The 22,636-nt window shown below is 44.2% G+C and overlaps 1 protein-coding gene across 2 annotated transcripts in view; it reads left to right on the top strand.

Moving 5' to 3' along the window:
* LOC147899148 (phytyl ester synthase 1, chloroplastic-like) overlaps nt 1-22,636 on the top strand; it is a 72,335-nt gene that overhangs the window by 44,024 nt on the left and 5,675 nt on the right. The window contains exons 7-9 of one of the 2 annotated variants that reach the window (XM_087377900.1): nt 3,810-3,931; nt 12,441-12,549; nt 12,677-12,807. In XM_087377900.1, the coding sequence (XP_087234026.1) occupies nt 3,810-3,931; nt 12,441-12,549; nt 12,677-12,807 (362 nt within the window). Of the gene's footprint in view, nt 1-3,809; nt 3,932-12,425; nt 12,550-12,676; nt 12,808-22,636 lie in introns of both variants that reach the window. The other variant, XM_087377899.1, reaches the window with a different exon arrangement.

Here is a 22,636-nt window from a genome sequence, read left to right as displayed (position 1 = left end):
TTCGCCAGAGTGGGACGAGAAGAGGGTGAGACATCTCCATATGCACCCTTACATCAGGATATCCCAAACCTTTCAGCCCGCAGGGAAGTTCTCCTTGTTGGGGACTTCAATGCCAGGACGAGTACGCGACTGGCACCACTCCTGGACTTCCAAGACGACTCTATCATGCTTCCAGACATGGACCTAGACGGAGCAGGTATGACTAGGACCTCATCGGACCAACACGGGCCTGTTACACCATATGGACACGCGCTCCTTGATTTGGGCAGGATGCATGACCTCATCATCTACAAGGGGCTTGACCTATGGCCCTCCTCAAGTGGTTTTACTTGCTTCCCACACGGGGGGGGGCACTAGTGTAGTAGATTACATCATGGGATCCCCTACCTTCACTTCATGTATCACCGACTTCACCGTAGCACCACTCCCTCCAGGAGCTGATCACACATACCTATTCTTCACTATCGCCACCCCATGCTTAGCCACACCACACACACCACATAGGAAGCACGACACCTACCACGACATACACTTTGATCACAGCCTCTCACCGGCCTACTCTAGACACCTAAACAAACTCCTAACCTACATCGATCACATACCACTCATAGAGGACCGTGCTGCCCTGATTAGTTGCACACTCCACGAGGCTGTCCTCCAAATCTTTCCCCACACCACACGGTCCACTAGACCACCACCTCTTGGTTCTGTACCCTGCATCAATTGGTACGATGCGGAGTGCAAGGCTTATCGCCGACAGCTCCGACTTGAAAACAGATGTCACCTCCCAAACACACCAGACACGGTACGCAAGTACCGACATCTCGTACGTCGGAAGAAGCAGGCTTTTCTTCATCAAAATGAGGAGGAGCTGCTGCACATCTCTAAGGATTTTTTGCGGAGATTCCTTGAGCGTAGGTCCCCATCACCCCTCACCGACACGAGAGTCTGGCACACGTATGCACACCATCTATATGATGTCCCACACCAGCCCACTCCAGACCTCATACACACACCTCGTCCCACCACTTGCATGTTGTTCACCAGAGGGGGAGTCCAGGACGCGACATTGAAACTGCACAATGGCCGAGCTAAGGATCACGAGGGGCTATGTATTGAGTTTATCGCATATGGGATCGACACGTTAGCCCCGATCCTAGCAAAGCTATTCAATGACGCTGTTTGCCTTGGCTTTCCCTACACTTGGACACTCAACACCATCACCCCCATCCACAAGGTAGGGGATCCCATGGACCCGAGTAACTACAGGACTATCATGATTGGACATGTGATGTCCAAGATCTATGCAGCTGTATTGGATGCATCGGTCAGCCTGTTTGCAGAGATGAGAGGGCTCAAAGCAGAGAGTCAGGCCGGTTTCAGGCGAGACCATGGGACTATGGATCACATACTCACACTCAGGAGTGTCATTGAAGAGGCCAGATCACGAAAGGAGAGGGTATATTGTTGCTTTGTGGATTTCCGCAAAGCCTTTGACATAGTACCTCGAGCTCGTCTTATCACACGCCTACAGACACTGGGATTAGATCAGGAGATCATCTGGGCAGTCATGGCACTGTATGAGAGAGTCTGAGGCCGAGTTCGTACAGGCACAGGTTGGACAGATGAGATCCTGAGTACCATAGGGGTCAAACAGGGTTGTCCCTTATCACCGACCCTGTTTGGCATCTACATCGATGAGCTTGAGACTTTCATGGGGACGTTCGGAGGGACCGGTTGCTCACTTGCCGGGATCATCATCAGGATTCTTCTTTATGCAGATGACGTGGTACTCTTGTTGTCCACATCCGAGGGGCTCCAGCAACACCTGGATGCGCTGCAGGCTTTTTGTTCATCCCATGATTTGGAGGTTGACCTTGGCAAGACCAAGGTATCCTCATACACTTACTTGGGGGTCATCTTCTCCGGCCCGATCTTCACGATGAGACCAGCGATGCAGGCCAGATTGAACAGGGGATGCGCCTCACTGGCTCGGCTAGAGAGACAATGCTTTCACTCTCACTTCCAGGACCCCGGACCAAGGCTCTTCTCTTCGACTCCTTGGTCCGACCAGCCGGTATGTATGGCAGCCCTTGTTGGGGGCCTGACATGTCAGAGATAGAGTGGACACGGGTGGAGCGCTTGTAGATCCTCATGCTCTCATGGATGATCCGCGGGAAACTTTCTGTACCACATCACATCATTTAGGCCGAGTTTGGTGCTTCTCCACTCCAGCTTGATGCAGCCTTTTAGACCATCACATATCTACACCGGGTTAGATCATATGGGGAGTGCACATCAGGTAGACAGAGGTTGCCATGGTTGGCTCTCGATTCCTCCATGAGGTTGGCAGCAGAGGGAGACGAGTGATGCTGGTATGCACGGACTCACAGATGGTTTGTGAGACTAGGGTTCCACATCGATAGGATACCTCCTTTTCAGTACAGTTTAGATGCCCCTCCGGTACTCCCACCCACCATCTCGATTGGGCCACATACCAACCAGGTCATTCGAGAGGATCTCCTGCAGCTACACACCTTTAGGACCTGGTTGGAGCCGAGGAAGCTTCCAATGAAGCTCTATAGAGATTATTGTCTTCGCATTTTGGAGGAGGGATTCATCACACCACCGGGGTACACTGAGCTTCATATGCCTCACTCACTATGGATCTCCATCGGACAGTTTCGGGTATCATCACACTGCCTCCGCATAGAGAGCGGCAGAGTAGAGGGGATTCCTAGGGAGCATCGCTTATGCATACTGTGCGACTGTCAGGAGGTTGAGTCGGAGGAGCATTTTATTTTCAGGTGCCCAGTGTACTACGAGATCCGAGGTCGCTACCACTGCCTCTTCAGAGACGGCTGCGGGCTCCTTTCGAGATTCCTCGCCTATCGAGATCAGAGATGCCTCGCGGCCTTCATTCACGAGGGAATCCGACATAGAGAGTACTTACTTAGGCGACGGGGCTTGGTCACATCATCAGACACCTCTCAGAGTAGGATCATAGAGTTCTTCTCATCGAGTGACATTGATCGTCGAGTCTCTAGCTGCCGACGTGACAGAGACCCCGACCCAACGATCGCAGCACGCCACATGAGACATCGAGGGGACACACAGATCACTCTGGGGGACCTCCCATCATTGTTTAGACCTGGGATGCGTCCCACGGGAGTCACGGTGGCTCTGGTCTTGCGTCGAGCCTCGTCCAGAGATCGAGACGCATGGCACCCCTTGACGGGCACCAGCGTCCCATCACCAGCTATGCACCAGCCAGGGGGACATGACATACGGGGGATTCTGCTCCGCTCCAGTCCTTTTCTTTTCATTGTTACATCCAGATGTATTTGATTATGTATGATTAGACTTAGGATTCAGCACAGGTGATGATGCTCGTTTCAGTAGCTCCACCCTTACTGTGATTTGTATCAGGTTTTCTTTCAGTCTCATAGACCCATCGGTCTTCCGAAGACTCTAATAAAATTTCTTTCTTTCTTTCTTTCTCATCTAAAGTCAAATCCCGCAGATAGCTGAGTTTTGTCATTATTTGACATGTATTTTTCACCCTAGCAACCGCTTCTCTCAAGTCTTGCATGTAATTTTCCCCATAATCCCGAATGACTGTTTGCATACGAGCATGACTCTGACAATGCATTTCTTGACCACAACACGAATAATATAGATAGATATGTAGATGAGGGGTTGTGTGAAGAAAGCTAATCTTGATTCAGCCTTACTTTATAATGTAAGCAGGTGAAAAACAACAAACCTGAACCTAATCTTGCAGGTTTCCTCCCCTCCTGGTGTTACAGGTTCTTGGTGATATTATACCAAAGCAAACCTTGCATTGGAAACTGAATTTGTTGAGGTCATCTGCAATGTATGCAAATTCACGCTTGCATGCTGTTCGGGCTGAAGTGTTGGTCCTTGCAAGGTAGAACCATAGTCTACATTTCATAATGTAATTTGTTGACACTTAACAGTAACAGAGGGAATTGATTTTATTACATATGAAAGCTTGACCTTAATTTGTAACTACATTCAAGCCTCTCCAATGCATGTGCCTATTGCTACATTTTCCCATTTGCTTGTTGCATCAATCCATTTGTTATCTGCGTTGTTTTTATACTTTATGAGGATGTATATGGCTAAAAGTTGAGGAATGGTTTTTAATAGTTTTGGATTATATATCCCCTTCGATTGCAAAACTTTGCAGTCTAAAGTGTAACAGGCTGTAGAGTACTTGGATTATCTATGCTTGAATATGCTGCATCTAATTGAGTAGGGAAGGATGAATTAACTGAATCGCATTAGAAGATGACAGAGTTAATCATTACACAGGTATTTGGCTGCAACACAACCACCTTCTGAAGAGAAGACTTACTTCTTTTAGTGTTGCCGCATGGCTGAAAGATACAAGGCTCCTTGGTCTATAACTTGAACATCTCATAGTGTAATTCATTGACATTTAACAGGGGTAAAGGGACGTGATGTCATCACATACTTAATTAGTATGTTATAACCACATTAAGCCTCACAATTGTATGTGTCTATATAATTTGTTGTGTTTTGCATGTAGACTACTTTGCAATTATCTGTGCTCGAATATACCGTGACTAATTTCCCCACGTGATATTTGTTCAATGAACAATACTTACATTTAGAAATTCATGATTCAAAATCCATATATGTGGATGAAAGCTCAAAGAAAAAGGCATGTGGCTGCCCCAAATGGCTTTGTAGAAGCTTTGGCAGGCTGCTCATAGTACTGCTGTAAATTGCCATAAGGTGGTGGAAAATTGGATGAAAAATACCATCCAAGTGGGACCTTGTAAAATCCCCGAGCCAAGAATAATCATGGTGAGGCTTGTCATCTATAACTGCCCAATCCAAAGCTAGAGCTTCGTCAATCTGCTCAATTCTCCACTCACTTCCTCTGAGGTAACTTACTAATTGAAACTAATGATCATCGAGAAGGTTTTTGACATTCTTCCAAGCATCCACAGAGGGAGTACCTCTCTTCAATTTGGACTACTGCATATAACAAGGAAAACTGAGAGGTCTGCTTCCGAGTATACTATTGTTCCACATGACAGGATGCCTGAAACCGGCCTTCAATAAATTAAAGGGCAGTAAACTAACAAGTAACCAGTCAACACTGTTACATTAATAATTCAGCAAAAGTATTACCAGCAGATTGGGAGCTAGAGTGCCCCTGCACCAAGACAAAGACACAGATTGGCCCCAAACCTTGGCACCCCTTTCGGTATTTCTTTAATCAAGTGAGAGGCCCTGAATTCCAGGCTACATAAAGGATACATTCCTTCTTACAATTGGGGCATTCCACATCCCATTGGGCATCCACATACCCTGCATAGCCTTTACTGTTCACCTTTCTTACTAAACCTGGCAATAAGAATCCATCTCTATTCCAGATTGACTGCACCCAGCGTGGAACTGTTACTAGCAGCCCACTCAGCCACTCAGTTCCCCACAGCTGTCACTACTGCCCAATTAGCCAACTATCTGCTCAAAGTTGAAAAAGGAAGCATACACAAGCTTTCTCCTCTGACCAGGACTTCCAAGACCAATAGTCTCTCACCCTATGGGTCGCACATATCCTGATACAACAACTTGTTTCCCATACGAGAATTGGCATCACAACACAGCAAACACTATAACAGTCACACTTGTACCATCCCTCTTGGGGTTCCAGGGATACTTCCCATTCCAAGCATGGATTCCCGACCCCTGCCTACTCAGCAATGAGGCTGTACCAAAGATGTGGCGTCTGCCTACAACCATTGCCTGCATGTGACCCATCTCCTAAAGAAACCAAAAACATATTCCCACACGGAATATGTTACTTGCCAAAGCCAGCAAATAGGATACACAATGAATTCAAACCCACTTGCATTCAATGCTCTTCCCACTCATAATAGGGATCAATATCACAACACATTAGCCCTGAGAGGCTCTGCTCTCACACATTGTGACCATAGGCCACCATTCTTAGTGCAAACACCAGCATTTAACCTGGGAGCGGTTACTAGCAGCCCAAACAAGGCCACACGCTCCCTGAACAATTGCAAGTGCCCACTAACTCATTGGTATACCCAAACAATGGGATGAAAGCATAACTGAACTGCCCATGATGCTCAGAAGCACGAATAACCTCTGCAAGCATTCATTGTGATCATCCTGCCAAGCAAGTGTCTTCAAAAAACCAACCCAATGCTCACGAGCAAACACAAGAGAGCATGTGTGAACCCTTTACCAGCCCGGAGTTCATCCCAAGCTCTTCCACGAGCTAATTCACAACTCCGTGCTAGTTTTTCTGTTCACATGGCCACATAGTTAGCCACACCAACCATCCTTGACCCAAATGCTTGTACGCGCAGCCCAAAGTTTTTGCAAATAGCTCACATGAGCTGAATAATAGGCCAACACCAGCCCCTTCACAAGCCCGTACAAACTGTACGGCGAATCTGTGTAGAAGAATTCAGCTTTGTCAAGAAAGCCATAAGAATGCATTCAGCAACAGCCAAGAGCATCGTGCACAAGCTTGGAGAATCCGTACTGCAAACCATGCATACTACCTACTGTAACAGCAAACAACTGAATCGTACCAACTGCAGGCCATACCAATTGCCGTACAATTCCGTATCAGCATCAATTAATAGACCCATAGGGCCGTACGCAGCTTCTCAATCCACTTCACAGGCCCATACAAACTGTACGGCAAATCTGTGTAAAAGAATTCAGCTTTGTCAAGAAAGCCATAAGAACGCATTCAGCAACAGCCAAGAGCATCGTGCACAAGCCTGGAGAATCCGTACTGCAAAGCATGCATATTGCCTACTGTAGTAGCGAATAACTGAATCGTATTGCAGGCCGTACCAATTGCCGTACAATTCCGTATCAGCATCAATTAATGGACCCATAGGGCCGTACATAGCTTCTCAATCCCCTTCCATACCATCGTACGGCCACCACCTATCTCCGTTTGTCCGCGCGAAAGAGCTCGGGAGATCTTGTCGTCCCGTACGTGATCTTGCTGCACCATTTTCCTTCATGAGACCTTCTAAGGCCTTCCTTTCAAATTCTCTTGCATACATTTTAGTTTGCCCCTAAGCCGTAGTTGTTCAACACCAATGACTAACTTAGAGCTCATTTGCCTCTTGCCCCCTCTAGTGGGACCAAACCAATGACAAACTTCAATTTCTAAGGTTCTTTGGGTCCCTTTGGCCCTAGACTTTACATTTTCCCCCAAGGCAGAAATGCTAGGGGTTCTAGCACATCAAGCAACCCTTGACCTCGCCCCTTGTTTTCCCAAGGTCGTGCCCACATGTAGGCCAACATGCATATGCACTAGAAATCACGCCCTCATGACATACCCCTCTCTTGAAACATTTGCAAGCGTCCTCGATTGCATTTTGAAGTACATGTAAGTATACCGTCATTAAAGCATGTATCACAAACTAGCATAGCATATATGATTGTTCAGAGCCAAGGTGGCAATCCAGATACACTGCAGAATCCTCATAGTGACTGGTACACTGATCATAGAAATCCCAAGGTAGATCTATTGTTAGCAAACAGTACCTAGGGTAAAACATACAATGTCACCAAGTGACCTCCAGATATTTGAGCCTGTGTGTACAAAGAGACATAGAATCTACCCCTCTTGAGCATTAGGCCATGCTCCAGACCTACGCTCTGTTGAGCTCGAAGGAGCCACAACCGTAGTCGGTTCAAGCTAAAAAGTTTCCAAAGTAAAGCTGAAAGAAATTAGGTGTATCTACCAGATCACCCTCTTCCAGCCACTTCACATACAAACCAGAAAAACTTTACCTCTGACTTTCCTTTCCCTATGTGCCAATACCTGCTCCGGAACTAAGATATCATCAAGTTCCCCAACTTTTGGCTACACACAGAAGGCATATCCTCTGGCACATCTCCTGGGAAGGTTTGAGAAGATTCACATTTCAAGCATTATGAATCCTTCAAAGATCTAGTAGCTTCAAACAATAAACTACATCATTGATTGGCTAACATTCGATGCGAATCCCTACAAAAGCATCCATCTCTATGTTAGAAACATGGTGAAGAGAGAGAGAGAGAGAGAGAGAGAGAGAGAGAGAGAGAGAGAGAGAGAGAGAAGGTTAGGGTGTGAGGAAATAATGCTCAAATGAAGACATGAAGAAAACTTTCATTCATTCATCAAGTATATCAAGACAAGTGAAGTACAAGCCTTATATAGGCTACTCACTCACACACTAGCACCTAGTGCATATGGGATAAGTCCCATGATGACACGTGGCACTCACACAAGACACACACACATAGACTAGTACTAGATCACCTAGTACTACACACCAACACTTCACACCAACACACTCTTTGACTATGATATCTCCAACACCCCCCTTATCCAACACCTCTCGTGTGATAGTGACTTCTTAGTCAGCTTGTGACTGACAAGGGTGAAACATCACTCGTCAACCCCTTACTTTGAACTGGGTGGTCAATACCATCAACCAAAGTAAAAGACAATACATTCATTTTTGGGGGACAACCCAGGGCAGAGTACCTCTTATTGACTCCAAATACATTCAATTTAGAGGGACAACTCAAGGCTGAGAACCTTTATGTGACTCAACACAAACACACATAGCATAGGGTTCCTGTGCTTTCTTCTTGAAGCAATGTGCTTCAATGTGTCCTTTCCTCTTGCAAAACCTACAAATAATGTTCTTGTTGGTCTTCCATTTGCTTGTGGAAGCAAATGCATGATTGATAGGAGAGGAAAGAGCGGCTTCCTTATTGCGACGATCCTTCTCAATGAGGAGGGCCTTCATAGGTGATTGAATACACAGCAGCAGCAAGATGAGGCTGTCTTGGGTGTTGAAAGACTCTGAAATAGCCTCGAAATAACCCTGGGAACCCTCACGTGCAGAAGTGTGCTGAAGGAAGTGCAGACCAGCTAGCTTTTAGGGTGTCAAAGCTGCCTAAACCTCCACACGTGTAGGCGCAGCTTGCAGGAGCTGCTGACCAGCAAACAAGGAGAGGAAAATGGGCACCTAAAACACTCGCATGAAGGCAACAAAGGAGGCAGCACGAGATGAAGCGGTGGCTGGGTATGGAGGGGGCAGAAAACGGAAACTAATGGCCGCAGAAAGAGGTAGAATGAGGCAGGGCTGAGGCGAAATAGAGTAGGGCTGAGGCGGCTACAGAAATGGAGGCTGCAGGAAGAAGGCTGAAGCAGAATTAGGGTTAGGGCAAGGGTGACGAATTAGGGTTAGGACAAGGGTGGCGTGGTAGCTATGGAAGGTGTCTTTGATACCATGTTAGAAACATGGTAAAGAGAGAGAGATAGAGAAGGCTAGGGTGTGAGGAAATAATGCTCAAATGACATGAAGAAGGCTTTCATTCATTCATCAAGTATATCAACACAAGTGAAGTACAAGCCTTATATAGGCTACTCACTCACACACTAGCATCTAGCGCATATGGGATAAGTCCCATGATGACACGTGGCACTCACACAAGACTCACACACATAGACTAGTACTAGATCACCTAGTACTACACAACAACACTTCACACCAACACACTCTTTGACTATGATATCTGCAACACTCTTGTGACAAAGCTAGCCAAAGAAAGTCTACACTGCTTTCACTAAAGCATCAGCTACATCGATGCCCTGCACGCTTGGCTCAAATTGCTTGTAACACCAGAGACGAGACCATGCATCTAAAGGAATCCATCTCTGAAAGTACAATGCAAATGCTACTGTCCACCAGTCGCCACTTGAGGGGAGGAGGGAATCCTGAGATTCGTTGAAGTAAAAATCCACTTGCTACTATCCATCCAATCCCAACTTGTGGAAGGGGAATAGGACTTTATGCAATGAAATCTTTCCAAGGTTCATGTCCTGGTAGAATTCGTCGACCACAACTTTTCAAAGCAAGGCCCTGGATGTAAGTCTAGATCAATGATATTGAGACCCCCTTTCTACGTGGGGAGAATCAAATTCTCTCAAGTCATCTTGGTTATGGTGTCCTGCCACACCATCTAGTCCACTCACAAAAAGTTGCTTATAGGCCTTCGTAGTTGAGTGATACAGTCTCGAGAATGGCACAAACAAGAGCAAACAAACAAGGCCATGGCCAGCAGTATTTGGTTAACAACAATCACCTTGGAAGTGAGATCAAATCTAGCAGAACTCCAAAAGAGGAGTTTTTCCATGATACTCTCCAACATAGGAGCAAATTGCTATGAGGGAGAGATGGCCATGCCTCCTTTTGCAACCCAAGTATCTAACAGAGTCACCTCTCTGAATTCAAGTAAAATCGAAATGAGCCCCCAATCTGGGGTGTGTTAATTATCTAGAAGCCATTGGATTTGTTCCATAAATCCAAGGCTGCCTTGGAAGAAGTGAGAGTATGTGGAGTGGCATTAAAAAAACACCAGTGTCATTAGTAAGCTCACTATCCAAGATCTCCAAAAAGATGCTCATTGCTTCCACCAGAAAAAAATACAAGAAAGGGACAAGAGGACATCTTGTCGGAGTTAGTCATCTCCTAGATGTATACTAGAGAAAGAGGGCTGCTATGTGGGTGTGCCTGCCCAGAGAGAGGTGTAGTGTGTGAGTCCTTTCTCACTGTGTTTTCTGTAGGATAGTTGGGAGTTTAGCCAGGGCACATGGCCATGGCTAACTACTGGTTGGAGGGCTGAACATTGGTGTGGATTAGGGCTGGTTGAAGGGCCAGTTTTGGCCAGCCTCATCAGGTGGGGTTGGGGCCAGATTTGGCTACCCAACCAGCTAGTTGGGTCGGGGTAGAGTGACTAGAGGTTGGCCCAATCAGCAGGGGGACTCCTATAGATAGGCCCACCTGGAGATTTTTCTCAGGAGTCAATGTAGATTTTTCCCTGACATCTCGTGCCCATTTCCATCTATTTGCTGTTTCAATTCACTTGTTTTGCTCTCAGTTTCTAGTCGCATTTCAACTGCACTTTCACACATTAGTGTCGGACTGATCTAGAAATGTGAAATCTCTCTCCCATGTCCCCTCTAATAAGCACTTGGCTGTGGGCTGATCTGTACAAAGAAGAGACCCCTTTGATCCAAGCCTTTGAAAAACTGAAATATAGAAGGGTGCACTCGGAGAAATCCAATCTACTATGTCGTAAGCTTTCTCGAAATTCAAGAGTAGAATGGCTAGCTTCTGGCCACTCTGCATAGCCCAATCTGAAGTCTACCAAAATGAAAAAGATGTTATAAAAAATGCTTTGGCCATGCACAAAGCCTGTGTGTGTATCATGAGTAAGATTTGGAAGCATGGTCTAAACATGAACTCATAGCTTTGGCCAAAATCTTGTAAAGGATGCCCAAAAGAGTGATGGTCCTCCATCAGTAGATCGAATTTCTGCAACCCCCCTTTGGTTAAGACCCTCTGTAAATGAATCAAGCATCAGCCTTGTAGGGCTGAGGTAGCATGGTCCCCAGTCGTGTCATAAGCAGCAACAAAAAAGGAAGGCAGCAATCCATCTAAACCTGGGCACTTGCCTTGTGAAGGGCAAGAAGTGTGGCATCATATTTCATTGGTTGCTTTTTTAGAACCTTTTTTAGAGAATGACATTAAATCTATTTTGACTTTTTCTCAAGGTGGCTTTTCATGAACATGTGGATTCCCTTTTGGAAAAATATCCATGTATAAAGTTGTGACACTTACATGCTGGGACAAGTATGTTGGCGATGTATTTAGCTGAGTGGGGGCTAATTAGGCTTTGTTATCATGGCCATGTTATTACAAGAAAGGTAAGTTCAGAAGGGTGGAAATCATTATCTTGCCAAGGTATATAGTTGTTCTGGGTATCTTGATGTAATATTAAGCACTTGTAGTTCTTGGATGATTGATTGTTGTGTCATTGCATTTGATGTGCAATGCATTTTTCGACAGCATCTTCCTGTTGTGAAACTGTCCTCAGTAACCTCTGTTGTCCAGAAGGTGTGTCACTTTATGACAGGAGTAGGAACAAAGGAAGAGGGATTTCGAAAGTGGCTGGAAATTTTGAAACGTATCAAAGGATACTTACGTGGTCTTATAGTAGTGAGACTGGAACATTTTCCTTTCAAGCAGCCACCAAAATTTCAGATTCTTTTCCTTGCTGTATGCATACAATGCTATGTGATGATTCTGTTGTTCTCTTTGAGCTGAATTGCTGACATGTGTTGGGATTGCATCCTGGAAAAGGAAGGGGAAACATACTTTACTTTGGTTGATGGATTACATACGTGTTCAATTGCGAGTTTCAAATGAGGGTTCAGAAAGTTTATCATAAGAGTTTAATTGCTAGTTTCAAGGAGGGTTCAGAAAGTTGAAACTGTACTGATTGGTTGGACTTTTACCTAAAATTAGTCTTTACATGGTCAGTGGGAAAGATCAAATGTTGCCAAGCGCTGAAGAGGCGAAGAGGTTGAAGAAAACTTTACAGAATTGTTGTGTTAGGTACTATAAAGATTCTGGTCACACATTGCTGCTGGTAGGTATTCCTATTTCTTCTAGGAGCAAGGCAGTCTAAGGAGAATTCATGCAGATGCATTTTGTTACCTTACATGTTTTAAAGTTTTAGTTTTGGGCTTTTGTGGACTTACTTCTCTATGTTGCAGGAGGACGGAATTGATTTGGGAACAGTCATACGAGGAGCTAAATTTTACCGCAGATCGAAAAATTATGATGCTATATCTGACTTTATATATCCAACAACCAAGGAGTTTGAGGAAACTTATGAACAGACCAAGTAATATCTACTTTCCAATAGCTGCTACAAAATGCAAAGCTTGGATTTTAGAAATGAGGAAATATAATTTTGTCTTTCTTTCTATTATGGGTTGGATTATACTGGAGATTGCTGACTGGAATCTCAGTTCAGCTGTATGGCAGACCTGTGCTTCTGCAGGCTGCTGCTTGATTTGGTTGCATAGTCAGAAGATTAATAAATCAAACAATATAGTATTCTCTTAATCTATTCATTAGGCATTGTATCACACTTTGGTCTTTCTTCCAAGTCTTGCTCATCAAAGAGAATAAAGCTTTTGTGCTTCAAGATGATGTAAGCTTGTAACTGTTGACCAATTTTCTTTGTGAACAAAAGGTATTCTATGAGTTGTTTGATGTAGTAGGTCTATAAGCCTTGTAGGCATAGAAATTACATTCTTAGCATGCATTTTAGATGTACTAGGCCTTTTGAGATTTGCTGGGTCTTCAAGTTTTCTGCATGAGAGATGTGCTTCCCCTTTTAAACCTATCCACTTTCAGTCCTATGGCAAAACATGTCTTGCACAAATCCAAAGGCGGAAAAACCTAGAAAAGTAGTTCGCTTCTTACCAGCATCTCGATTCTCATCATAAAGGACTTTGCTTTATGCTCACTTTTCCATCCATCCTTAGAGAGAGCTTTGGGGTTTGGAATAAAAATGCAGCAGGTTATTTGGCTCTATGAGGACAGTAAAGCTGCCTGTATTCTCTCTGGAGACATTTCTGAAGAATGGACTCTTCTTTGTTCGGTCCGTCAGGGATGTCCCCTTCGTGCTTTGCTGTATGCCATTGCTACGCATCCTATGTTGCAATATATAGACCATTTGGTGGATACAGGAATCCTTCATGGCTTGGAAATGGCAGAAAATCGCAGCATGGTTGCTCAAGCCTACGCTGATGATTCCTTTTTTACTCCAAAGAATACTCAGAATTATCTTTTCGCATTGATGCAAGCTCTTTTGCTCTATGGCTTGGTAGCTGGTCTTCATGTGAATTTTCAGAAGTCTAAGTTGCTCCCCTTGCATTCTAAAGATTGGCATGGTCTCTTATGGCCAGGGGAAATAATTCCACCCGCTTAGATTGTTCGTCATCTTGGTTACCCTTTGGGTTGGGGAATCACCCGTTGTCATCAGATTGATTGGGTGCTTGTCAAGCTCAGAAAAAAGATTGAATATTGGAAACTAGCAACCTGGCCATTGCATGCTCGACTTCGAACAGTGCAATCCATTCTAGTGGCCTATATTCAATTCTATTTGCCTCTGATCATGTTTACTAAAGCGGATCTTGCTTCTTTCATGTCTGTAATCATGGAACTCTTTTTGCGATCCAAGCATGGCCGGAAAAGTCTAAGACTGCTTTCAGTGCATCGACTATGTTCACAAAAAATGCATGAAGGTCTTAATATCATTGATATCCAGGTGCACATCCTTGCTCACAAAGGGAAAATGCCATTGCATGTTTGACTTCGAATAGTGCGATCCATTCTAGTGGCCTATATTCAATTCTATTTGCCTCGGATCATGTTCATTAAAGTGGATCTTGCTTCTTTCATGTCTGTAATCATGGAACCAAGCATGGCCGGAAAATTCTAAGACTGCTTTCAGTGCATCGACTATGTTCACCAAAAATGCATGGAGGTCTTAATATCATTGATATCCAGGTGCACATCCTTGCTAACAAAGGGAAAATGCTGCTGCAATTTATGCAAGGTGATCAGCCTTGGGCTGTTATGATTCGCTCTTTGTTACAACAAATCAATACTTCTTCCTTTGGTCACTGGCAACCCACTCAATGGGATTTCTTACTTGGTTGCTTTGATGGTACATTGCATGCTTGCCCTTTGGTCTCCAGCTTGCTTCTTGATTGGAAGCACGTCCTTTCTCACTTGGAACGGCATGGCCGTGATTCTTTGAAAGGAAATTCCTTGAGGGTTGAAAGTATTCACTGGTCAAAAGCTTTTCAGCCTCTGCTGGCTTTACAGGAATCTAGGCGTTCCTATTTTGTTACTTTCAAAGGAATTACTTCTGTTGCAGATGTCATTCATGATGATGGAACTATTTTGCCTTTTTCTCTTGTAGCCACACGGTATGGCTTGGGATCTCATTATTGTCCTCTATGGCAAAAAATTACTTGTATGCTTTCACCTTTTGTCCCAATTCCTCCTTTGGAACTTCAGGATAGGCTGGAGGATTGGATTTTGACTCCCCGAGAGTCCTCCTTTCGTCCTTTGAGGCTATCTCAAAATATAGTGCCTGCATTATATAAAATCCTTTTGCCTCAGCCTTGGGTTAGATAAGGCTAATTCTATTTGATGAATGCATCGGCCAACTACGTGGTGGAGAAAGAGACTAAGGTAACTTTAGGCATATAAAGTTCCTCTTCGGCAACAAGTCTTTTTTTGGAGAGTTCTTTTGGGGGTTTTTCCATCTTGCCAACTACTGGCATGTAGACACATTGCTCCTACTGTATGTCGCAGATGTTTGGCTTCTTAGGAGACTGTGCTTCATTTGTTCTGGTTTTGCACGTCTTCCCGTGAGTTCCTAGATTTTCTTCGACAGGGGTTGAGAACGAGATTCCCGACTCTTGCTTTTGGGAAATTCTTCTGGCTCTTTGGTTTTCATTTGCACACTCAGGAGTTTGATCTTTTCTTTGTTTGGGTTCGTTATTGGGCACTTTGGACTTTGTGGATAAACAGGAATTGTAAAGTCTTTGGTGATCCAACATTTTCTTTATTTGCTTTCTTCAGGTGTTCTCTGCAGCAATCTTTTTTTGACTGCTTGCAGACTTGCTACATCAATCAGATGTATATTTAGCATATACAGAGGTTCCAGCTGATGTAATTTCTAGCTCCTCGCTTTGAGGTGGTTTTTCTTGTAATATAAACAATCATGGCTTTCACTATATAAAAAAAGTGTGTGTGTGTGCAAGTCGAGCTAGTTGTATGGCATTTTCTTGTTGTCACAGGCCCGTTTAGGGTTTTGCGCATCCTCTGGAGCCCTGTCCCAAGTCTTGCGACTTCCATAGAGCCCAGACTCAGGTCTTTGGATGCTCGTCTAGGGTCCCGTGCCATTTCTGCACATCCTGCGCCATCTCTGAAGCTCCATTTCAGGTCTCGTGATCTCCTTGGTAGCCCGTCTTGAGTCCCTTGACCCTTCTACAAGTTCGTCTACCTCAGCAGCTCCTCATTTTTTTGCTCTCTATTTTCGTACCTGTTGTTTGTCGTTTCTTGGAGTGTTGCATGTCGTTGTCACCGCTTGCTGCCTTTCGTTAGCTCTTCTTTCTCTTTCCCTTTTTTCCTCTCGCTGTCTATTGCATGGTTCAGTCTCTTTTTCTTGTCAATACCTTTGTGCTCCTTGTTCTCCTATCTTTTTTTGCCCTTTGTGTAGCTGCTTTGTTCATACACTTGTCTTCTTGTCTTCTCCTTTGTTTTTACCTCCTTTCTGTTACGTGGCTTCAGTGTCACAAGAAACATTTCTAGATTTTTATAGGCGTTTTGTTTAGAAACGCCTAAAAATATGAGTGATCACGGGATGGAGCAGGGATCGAATCTCAGCAAATTTGGATGGGGTACCTCCATAGGCCAAGAATATCCCCTCTGGAATGGCATGGCAAGCACTCTTACCCTGGCCTCCGATCCATAAAAAAAGTGCTCGAACTCGAGAGGCAGATCCCGTCAAAGTGTCACCACAAAACTTGCATACTGACCTCCTCGTGCTAGATGTGCCATATCTCTTTATAAAAACGGTATCCTGCCATACATCCCGCCTTGTGCTTCCACTCGGTCCACCGGCACGTCTTGAGGCCATGGTATGGGAGTAGAGAGTAGAGTAGAGTAGATTGTAGAGAGTCGACTCTAGACTCTAGAGTAGAGGGTAGAGTAGAGAGGCTAGAGGAGAGTAGAGGGTAGAGGGTAGAGGAGAGTAGAGGGTAGAGTAGAGTAGATTGTAGAGGGTAGACTCTAGACTCTAGAGTAGAGGGTAGAGTAGAGAGTAGAGGCTAGAGGAGAGTAGAGGGTAGGGTAGAGTAGAGGGTAGAGGGTAGAGACTAGAGTAGAGGGTAGAGTAGAGTAGAGAGTAGAGAGTGAGGAGAGTAGAGGAGAGAAGAGGGTAGAGTAGAAGGTAGAGTAGAGGGTAGAGTAGATGGTAGGCACTAGGAGCAAGGCAAGCAATGGAGCGGTGCGAGAGAGGAGCCAAAAAACAGAAACGGCGGCCAAATTCGGCCCTAACCCGTCGCAGCGAAATTTTTGACAGCCAGGCGTTTCGCCCTAAATGGTTGTTAGAAACGAATCTGCTAGAAACGTTTCTTCGCGTTTCGGTGCCCCAAAATGCGTTTTTTGGTGACACTGCGTGGCTTTAATGAAGATTCACTCTCATAAGAAACAAAAGCAAGACTTGGGTCAGGATGACCCTGTGCATGTCTTGCTTGAGGCACAGCTGGTTTTTGATGTTATGCATGAGGGTTTTGAAGATACCTGGAAGAATTGGAAAGATTCCACACCCACAGTTGGGATTATGGTAGAGGTTGATGATATAGCAGATCTTGTGCGCGAATATGAGAAGCATGCTGTCATTATCCCAAGTCGTATGCCGGTTGCAGCAGATGTGAGTAACTGGTTGACCAGAACATTGGGTGGTTATTTTGTTCGTAAAGTACACTATGCAGCCCGGGGTTTTTGGAAGTTATTATGGCTGATGAGCAAAATAAACAGATGCTCCTTGAACATTCTCCACTTTTTTATGGACAACAGATGGTTCATGTTCTACCATATTCGCCCACCAAGGATTATCGGGCATTGATTTTTGACATCAATGTCTGGTGTGGGTGGTGGTGGTTGATTTCCCTCAATGCTTGGCTTCACTTTTGCCAAAAATTGCAGCGTCTTTGGGAAAGGTGGTTTGTCCACCTAGGCCAAATGGGAATTCAAATAGATTTTGCATCTTATGGGATACTTATAATCCCACTCCCGAATCTTACTTTGTTACAGTGAATCATGTTGCTATGGGAAGTGCCTTTTATAAGCTCAAATGGGGGTTATTTGCAAGAGCTTGCTTTGAATGTAAAAAGTTTGGGCACATGGCCTCCCAATGCCCTTCGATTTCATCAAAATGCCTGTGGATGCTATGCGTACTCAGATGCAGCCTAAGGAAACTGGTGGCTTCTCAGTGGCTAAAACTAAGTCCATCAAGCCTATCAGTGCAGCCCAGGATATGGGCAAAGCTCAAATGGCAATGCTTCTTCTTTGATGCCTTCTACTTCTCCGTTGAAAGTAAAAGAGAAAACATTGCAGGAAGCTTGGCATAGTCCAAGAAAAACTGAGACAACACCGAGACCTCTCCCTCCTCGTACATGGAATGGGTCATCTTCTAATGGTCATACTTCTGAAGAAATTCAGGAATTGGCATTACTTGGGCTGCTGTGACAGCAAGTCACAGCCTCTTCCTTGAAGAGGAAATTACGGGTCTTCTGTCTTCTCCACAAACACTTGTTTCTTCTTAGGGTTGTGGGACGGATCCTGAGATTGAAATGCAGACTTGATACTTTTGGTTCTCAGCTGTACATATTATGTTGTCACATATAATGTTTGACTCTCAATGTATAAGGTTTATGTGATCCTAGGAAATGGAAACTTGTCTGGGGCTATCTCAATCAATTACAGCTTGACATAGTGGCATGGCAAGAGCACAATCAACATATGTATGCTGGTTGTTATGGGCACTTTGCTGGGTATGACATATTTTATGCAGGTGAGCACTCTTTTTCGGGTGTGGTTTTCTTGGTGAAACATGAGTTTTAGCCAGTTGTTGCTCTCAATGATATTGACTATGTTTGGGAAGCTTTCGTTGCTAGAATGCAAGCAGTTATTCACAACTATGGCAAAACTTACATGAAGAATTTGAGAGAGAATGTTGCTCATGCTAAACACACGTGTCAATCCATGTCTGAGCTGAGTCACATTAGAAATCTTTCTATGGAAGAAAACCAGATTTTATGCCAGGCTAAACATTGTTTGGAGTGCAATGATAATATAAAATTTCTAAAATGGGAGACACGGACACGACAGAGGGCTTTTTTGGATAAAGGATGTTCATCCAAAGCCTTTTTTAAAGGCTTACATTTTAAGAGGCACTCTCAAAGTATTTGCAAGGTTCTTCTCTCTAATGGTGTTTAGGCTTCTTCTCGAGCACAGCTTGCCGCAGCTTGTGTTCATCATTTTGCTGCTCAATTTGGTAGAGCAAATCCTCCTTCACAAGAGGTTATTTCAGCAAGACACCAATTATTACAGCATGTTATTCCCATTGTCTCACCTACACAGGCTTTGGATTTGGAAGCTCCTTCCACTGAAAGAGAGCTAAGTGATGCTGTTAAATCATGTGGTCGATGGAAATCTCCCTGCTGGGATGGTCTCGCAGTTGAATTTTTCTTGGCTTATTCGGATCTCCTCAAATCTCCTTTGTTGCAAATGATAAATAGTGCTTGGCGAAATCAATACATGCCGGATTCTTGGAAGAAATGGCTTGTAAAACTTCTACCCAAGAAGCCAATCTATGAATCTCTGGCTGATTGGAGGCCTATCACTCTGATGCCTATTATTTATCAAATCATCACCAAAATACTTTTGTTTTCTTCCGTCATTCTTTGCAGCAATCGCTCTTCGATTGTCTGCAAACTCACTGCATAGATCATGATGTATATTTGTCCTACATCGAGATTTTCTCTTGATGTAATCTTTCAACTTAGCAATTTTTTGGATGTGTTCCTTCTTTTGGTAGGGTTTCATTACACTATGTAAATGGATTACACCTAGGCAAACCACATCCCATAGCTCATTATTCCATGCATCAAGGAAACATAGGAGTCTCTAGTCTCCCTGCAACTCTCACCAAGACCTCGACAAACTTGACCCTTGTTCATTTAATCACAAAAATCATAACAAAATATAAATTATACCACAACCATATGTACATAATTGAACCGCTATGTACAACTTTATACAAATTCAATTCGGACAAACTACTAAATGATTTCCCTACCGACTTCTGTCAACCAATCTGTTGAGGTCATGCCACATTCAATTGGAATGTAACATCCATGTCTTTCTAAAAGTCCAGTACCATATTAACGTAGCTTTGTCAGAATAAGAGGGGGAGGTGGTAGGGATGATGCATGTAATGTGAGTTGTACTCTCTTGGCCACTACAAGGTTTTGGATGTTGGGCTATTGCCATTCTTCCATATCTCTGAAGATAGATGTCCAAGGAGGGATGTCTCAACCACCTAGAGGGTGAAACATACCCTGCTCTATCAAATTTGTGGCTTAAGGTCTTACATCTACCCCCAACCATGCTTGTAGGAAACATGGTGGAGAGAGAGAGAGAGAGAGAGAGAGAGAGAGAGAGAGAGAGAAGGGTGTGAGGAAATGATGCTCAAATGAAAACATGAAGAAGGCTTTCATTCATTCATCAAGTCTATCAAGATAAGTGAAGTACAAGCCTTATATAGGCTACTCACTCACACACTAGCACCTAGTGCATATGGGATAAGTCCCATAATGACACGTGGCACTCACTGTTTTTTTTTTTTTGGGGTAAATCCATGAGATGTATATTATCAGATATTGGGCTTTTTGGACCATATGGCAGGATCACAACATGAGATATTTTGGGAATCCGTTCTTGCAATCTTATGAATATTTCAGACTCTCCCTACGGCAATCTATCTATGATGCTTGCCATCAAGGAGATCTTCCTCAGTCATGCCTGGAAATAGTTTCTCTTTGCTTTTGATTTCTTGTTGAGGCTCTCTGTTTTTTGAGACCCTCATGTAAATCTTGCTGATAATATACCTCTCATGGACACGTGGCACTCACACACACATGAAGTAGTACTAGATCACCTAGTACTACACACCAATACACTCTTTGGCTATGATATCTCCAACACCCCCCTTCAGAGCAAAGAGTGTGAGACCCAACATGCAAGAGTAGACCAATACCCCCTTCACCGCAATATTGTAAAGAGCAAGTCCAACTATCCAACACCTCCCATGTGATAGTGACTTCTCAGTTAGCTTGCGATCGACAAGGATAGACCATCACTCGTAGACCCCCTTACTCTGAACTGGGTGGTCAATACCATCAAACCTAAGTAAAAGACAATATATTCATTTTTGGGGGACAACCCAGGGCAGAGTACTTCTTGTTGACTCCAAATACATTCAGTTTAGAGGAACAACTCAAGGCTGATAACCTTTATTGACTCAACACAAACATACATAGCATAGAAAGCCCATCCGTGGTCAAAAGGATCCTCGTCCTCAAGGGAGAGGCCATGAACCTCTGCTGTAGCTGCATGTATCTCCTTCGGGGACACTTCAGATTCAGCTTGTTCTTTAGCCAGGAGATTGGCATGATGCTTCTCTTGTTCCTGTTTCTTCTTCTTGAAGCAATGGACTTCAATGTGCCCTTTTTTCTTGCAAAACGTGCAAATAATGTTCTTATTGGTCTTCCATTTGCTTGTACAAGCAAATGCTTGATCACTAGGGGAGGCAAGAGCGTCTTCCTTATTGCAACAGTCCTTCTCAATGAGGAGTGCCACCATATCATCAAACGTGATAGTGGCAAGGCGAAGGACTACAAGAGTGTGCTCAAAGCGAGAAATTCCATGCATACTCTTCATAAGGACAGGCATCTTATCTTCATCATTAGGTGGGCTTTTCAAACTTGAAAGTTGTTGACCAAGAGATTGAAACCGAGCTAGATGATCACTCAACTCGTTGCTCTCTTCCATTTTCAAATCATAAAACTTGAGCTTCAGAAAGACTTTAGAGTTGGTGATTTTATTACCAAACAAGGTCTTGAGGCGATTTGGTGTTGTTGATCAAGTAACTCAACTAGGTCATCCTCAACATTATCCCAAACTCCTTCACGCATAAGGAATAGCTGCATTTTGGTTTGCCATGTGGGAAAATCTCCCCCCTTGAACTCCTTCATGACTAAGGAAGTAGAAGACAACGAAGTCATGATGGTAAAGATGTTTGTGAAGGCGGGCAGCAAGCAGAAATGAAGCACCAACAAGTGAGACAGCTGGTCTAGGGCTCTGAAATGGAACAACAAACTCCATGTACGCAAAACAGCTGAAGAAATGCTTTGATGGGCGTTTTCAGCCGCTGGTTGATGGGCTGAGAGGCTTCAAAATGAAGAGACAGGTCCAAAATATGGAAGGTGGCTCAGCAGGACTGCTCCAAATTGTTGCAGCAGGTCACCAAAGCAGAAGTCAGGAGCTGCTTGGAGGTGGTCTGGTATGCAGCAGATGTAGAAGACCTAATCAATTGAGAAGGCTGAGAGGAGGTAGAATGAGGCCGAACTGAGGCAGCTGCAAGAGGGAAGAGGCTAAGCAGAATTAGGGTTAGGGCTGAAGATGATGATGTGGCAGAACAGAGATTAGGGCATGGCTAACCTACTCTGATACCATGTAGGAAACATGGTGGCGAGAGAGAGAGAGAGAGGGGGGGGTGAGGAAATTATGCTCAAATGAAAACATGAAGAAGGCTTTCATTCATTCATCAAGTCTATCAAGATAAGTGAAGTACAAGCCTCATATAGGCTACTCACTCACACACTAGCACCTAGTGCATATGGGATAAGTCCCATAATGACATGTGGCACTCACACATGACTCACACACATGAAGTAGTACTAGATCACCTAGTACTACACACCAACACACTCTTTGGCTATGATATCTCCAACAATGCTCTAGAGCTAGCACGTCATCAATTGTTGTCTCTCAGACTCTCATCAAACCTATTCTTTGCA

This window comes from Dipteris shenzhenensis, chromosome 8 (genome assembly GCF_047967505.1).
Source record: "Dipteris shenzhenensis isolate YYH24624 ecotype China chromosome 8, Dip_SZ_1.0, whole genome shotgun sequence".
Classification (NCBI taxonomy): Eukaryota; Viridiplantae; Streptophyta; class Polypodiopsida; order Gleicheniales; family Dipteridaceae; genus Dipteris; species Dipteris shenzhenensis.
Note: the sequence above shows the minus strand (reverse complement) of the source record. Positions and strands in the feature narration are given on the sequence as shown.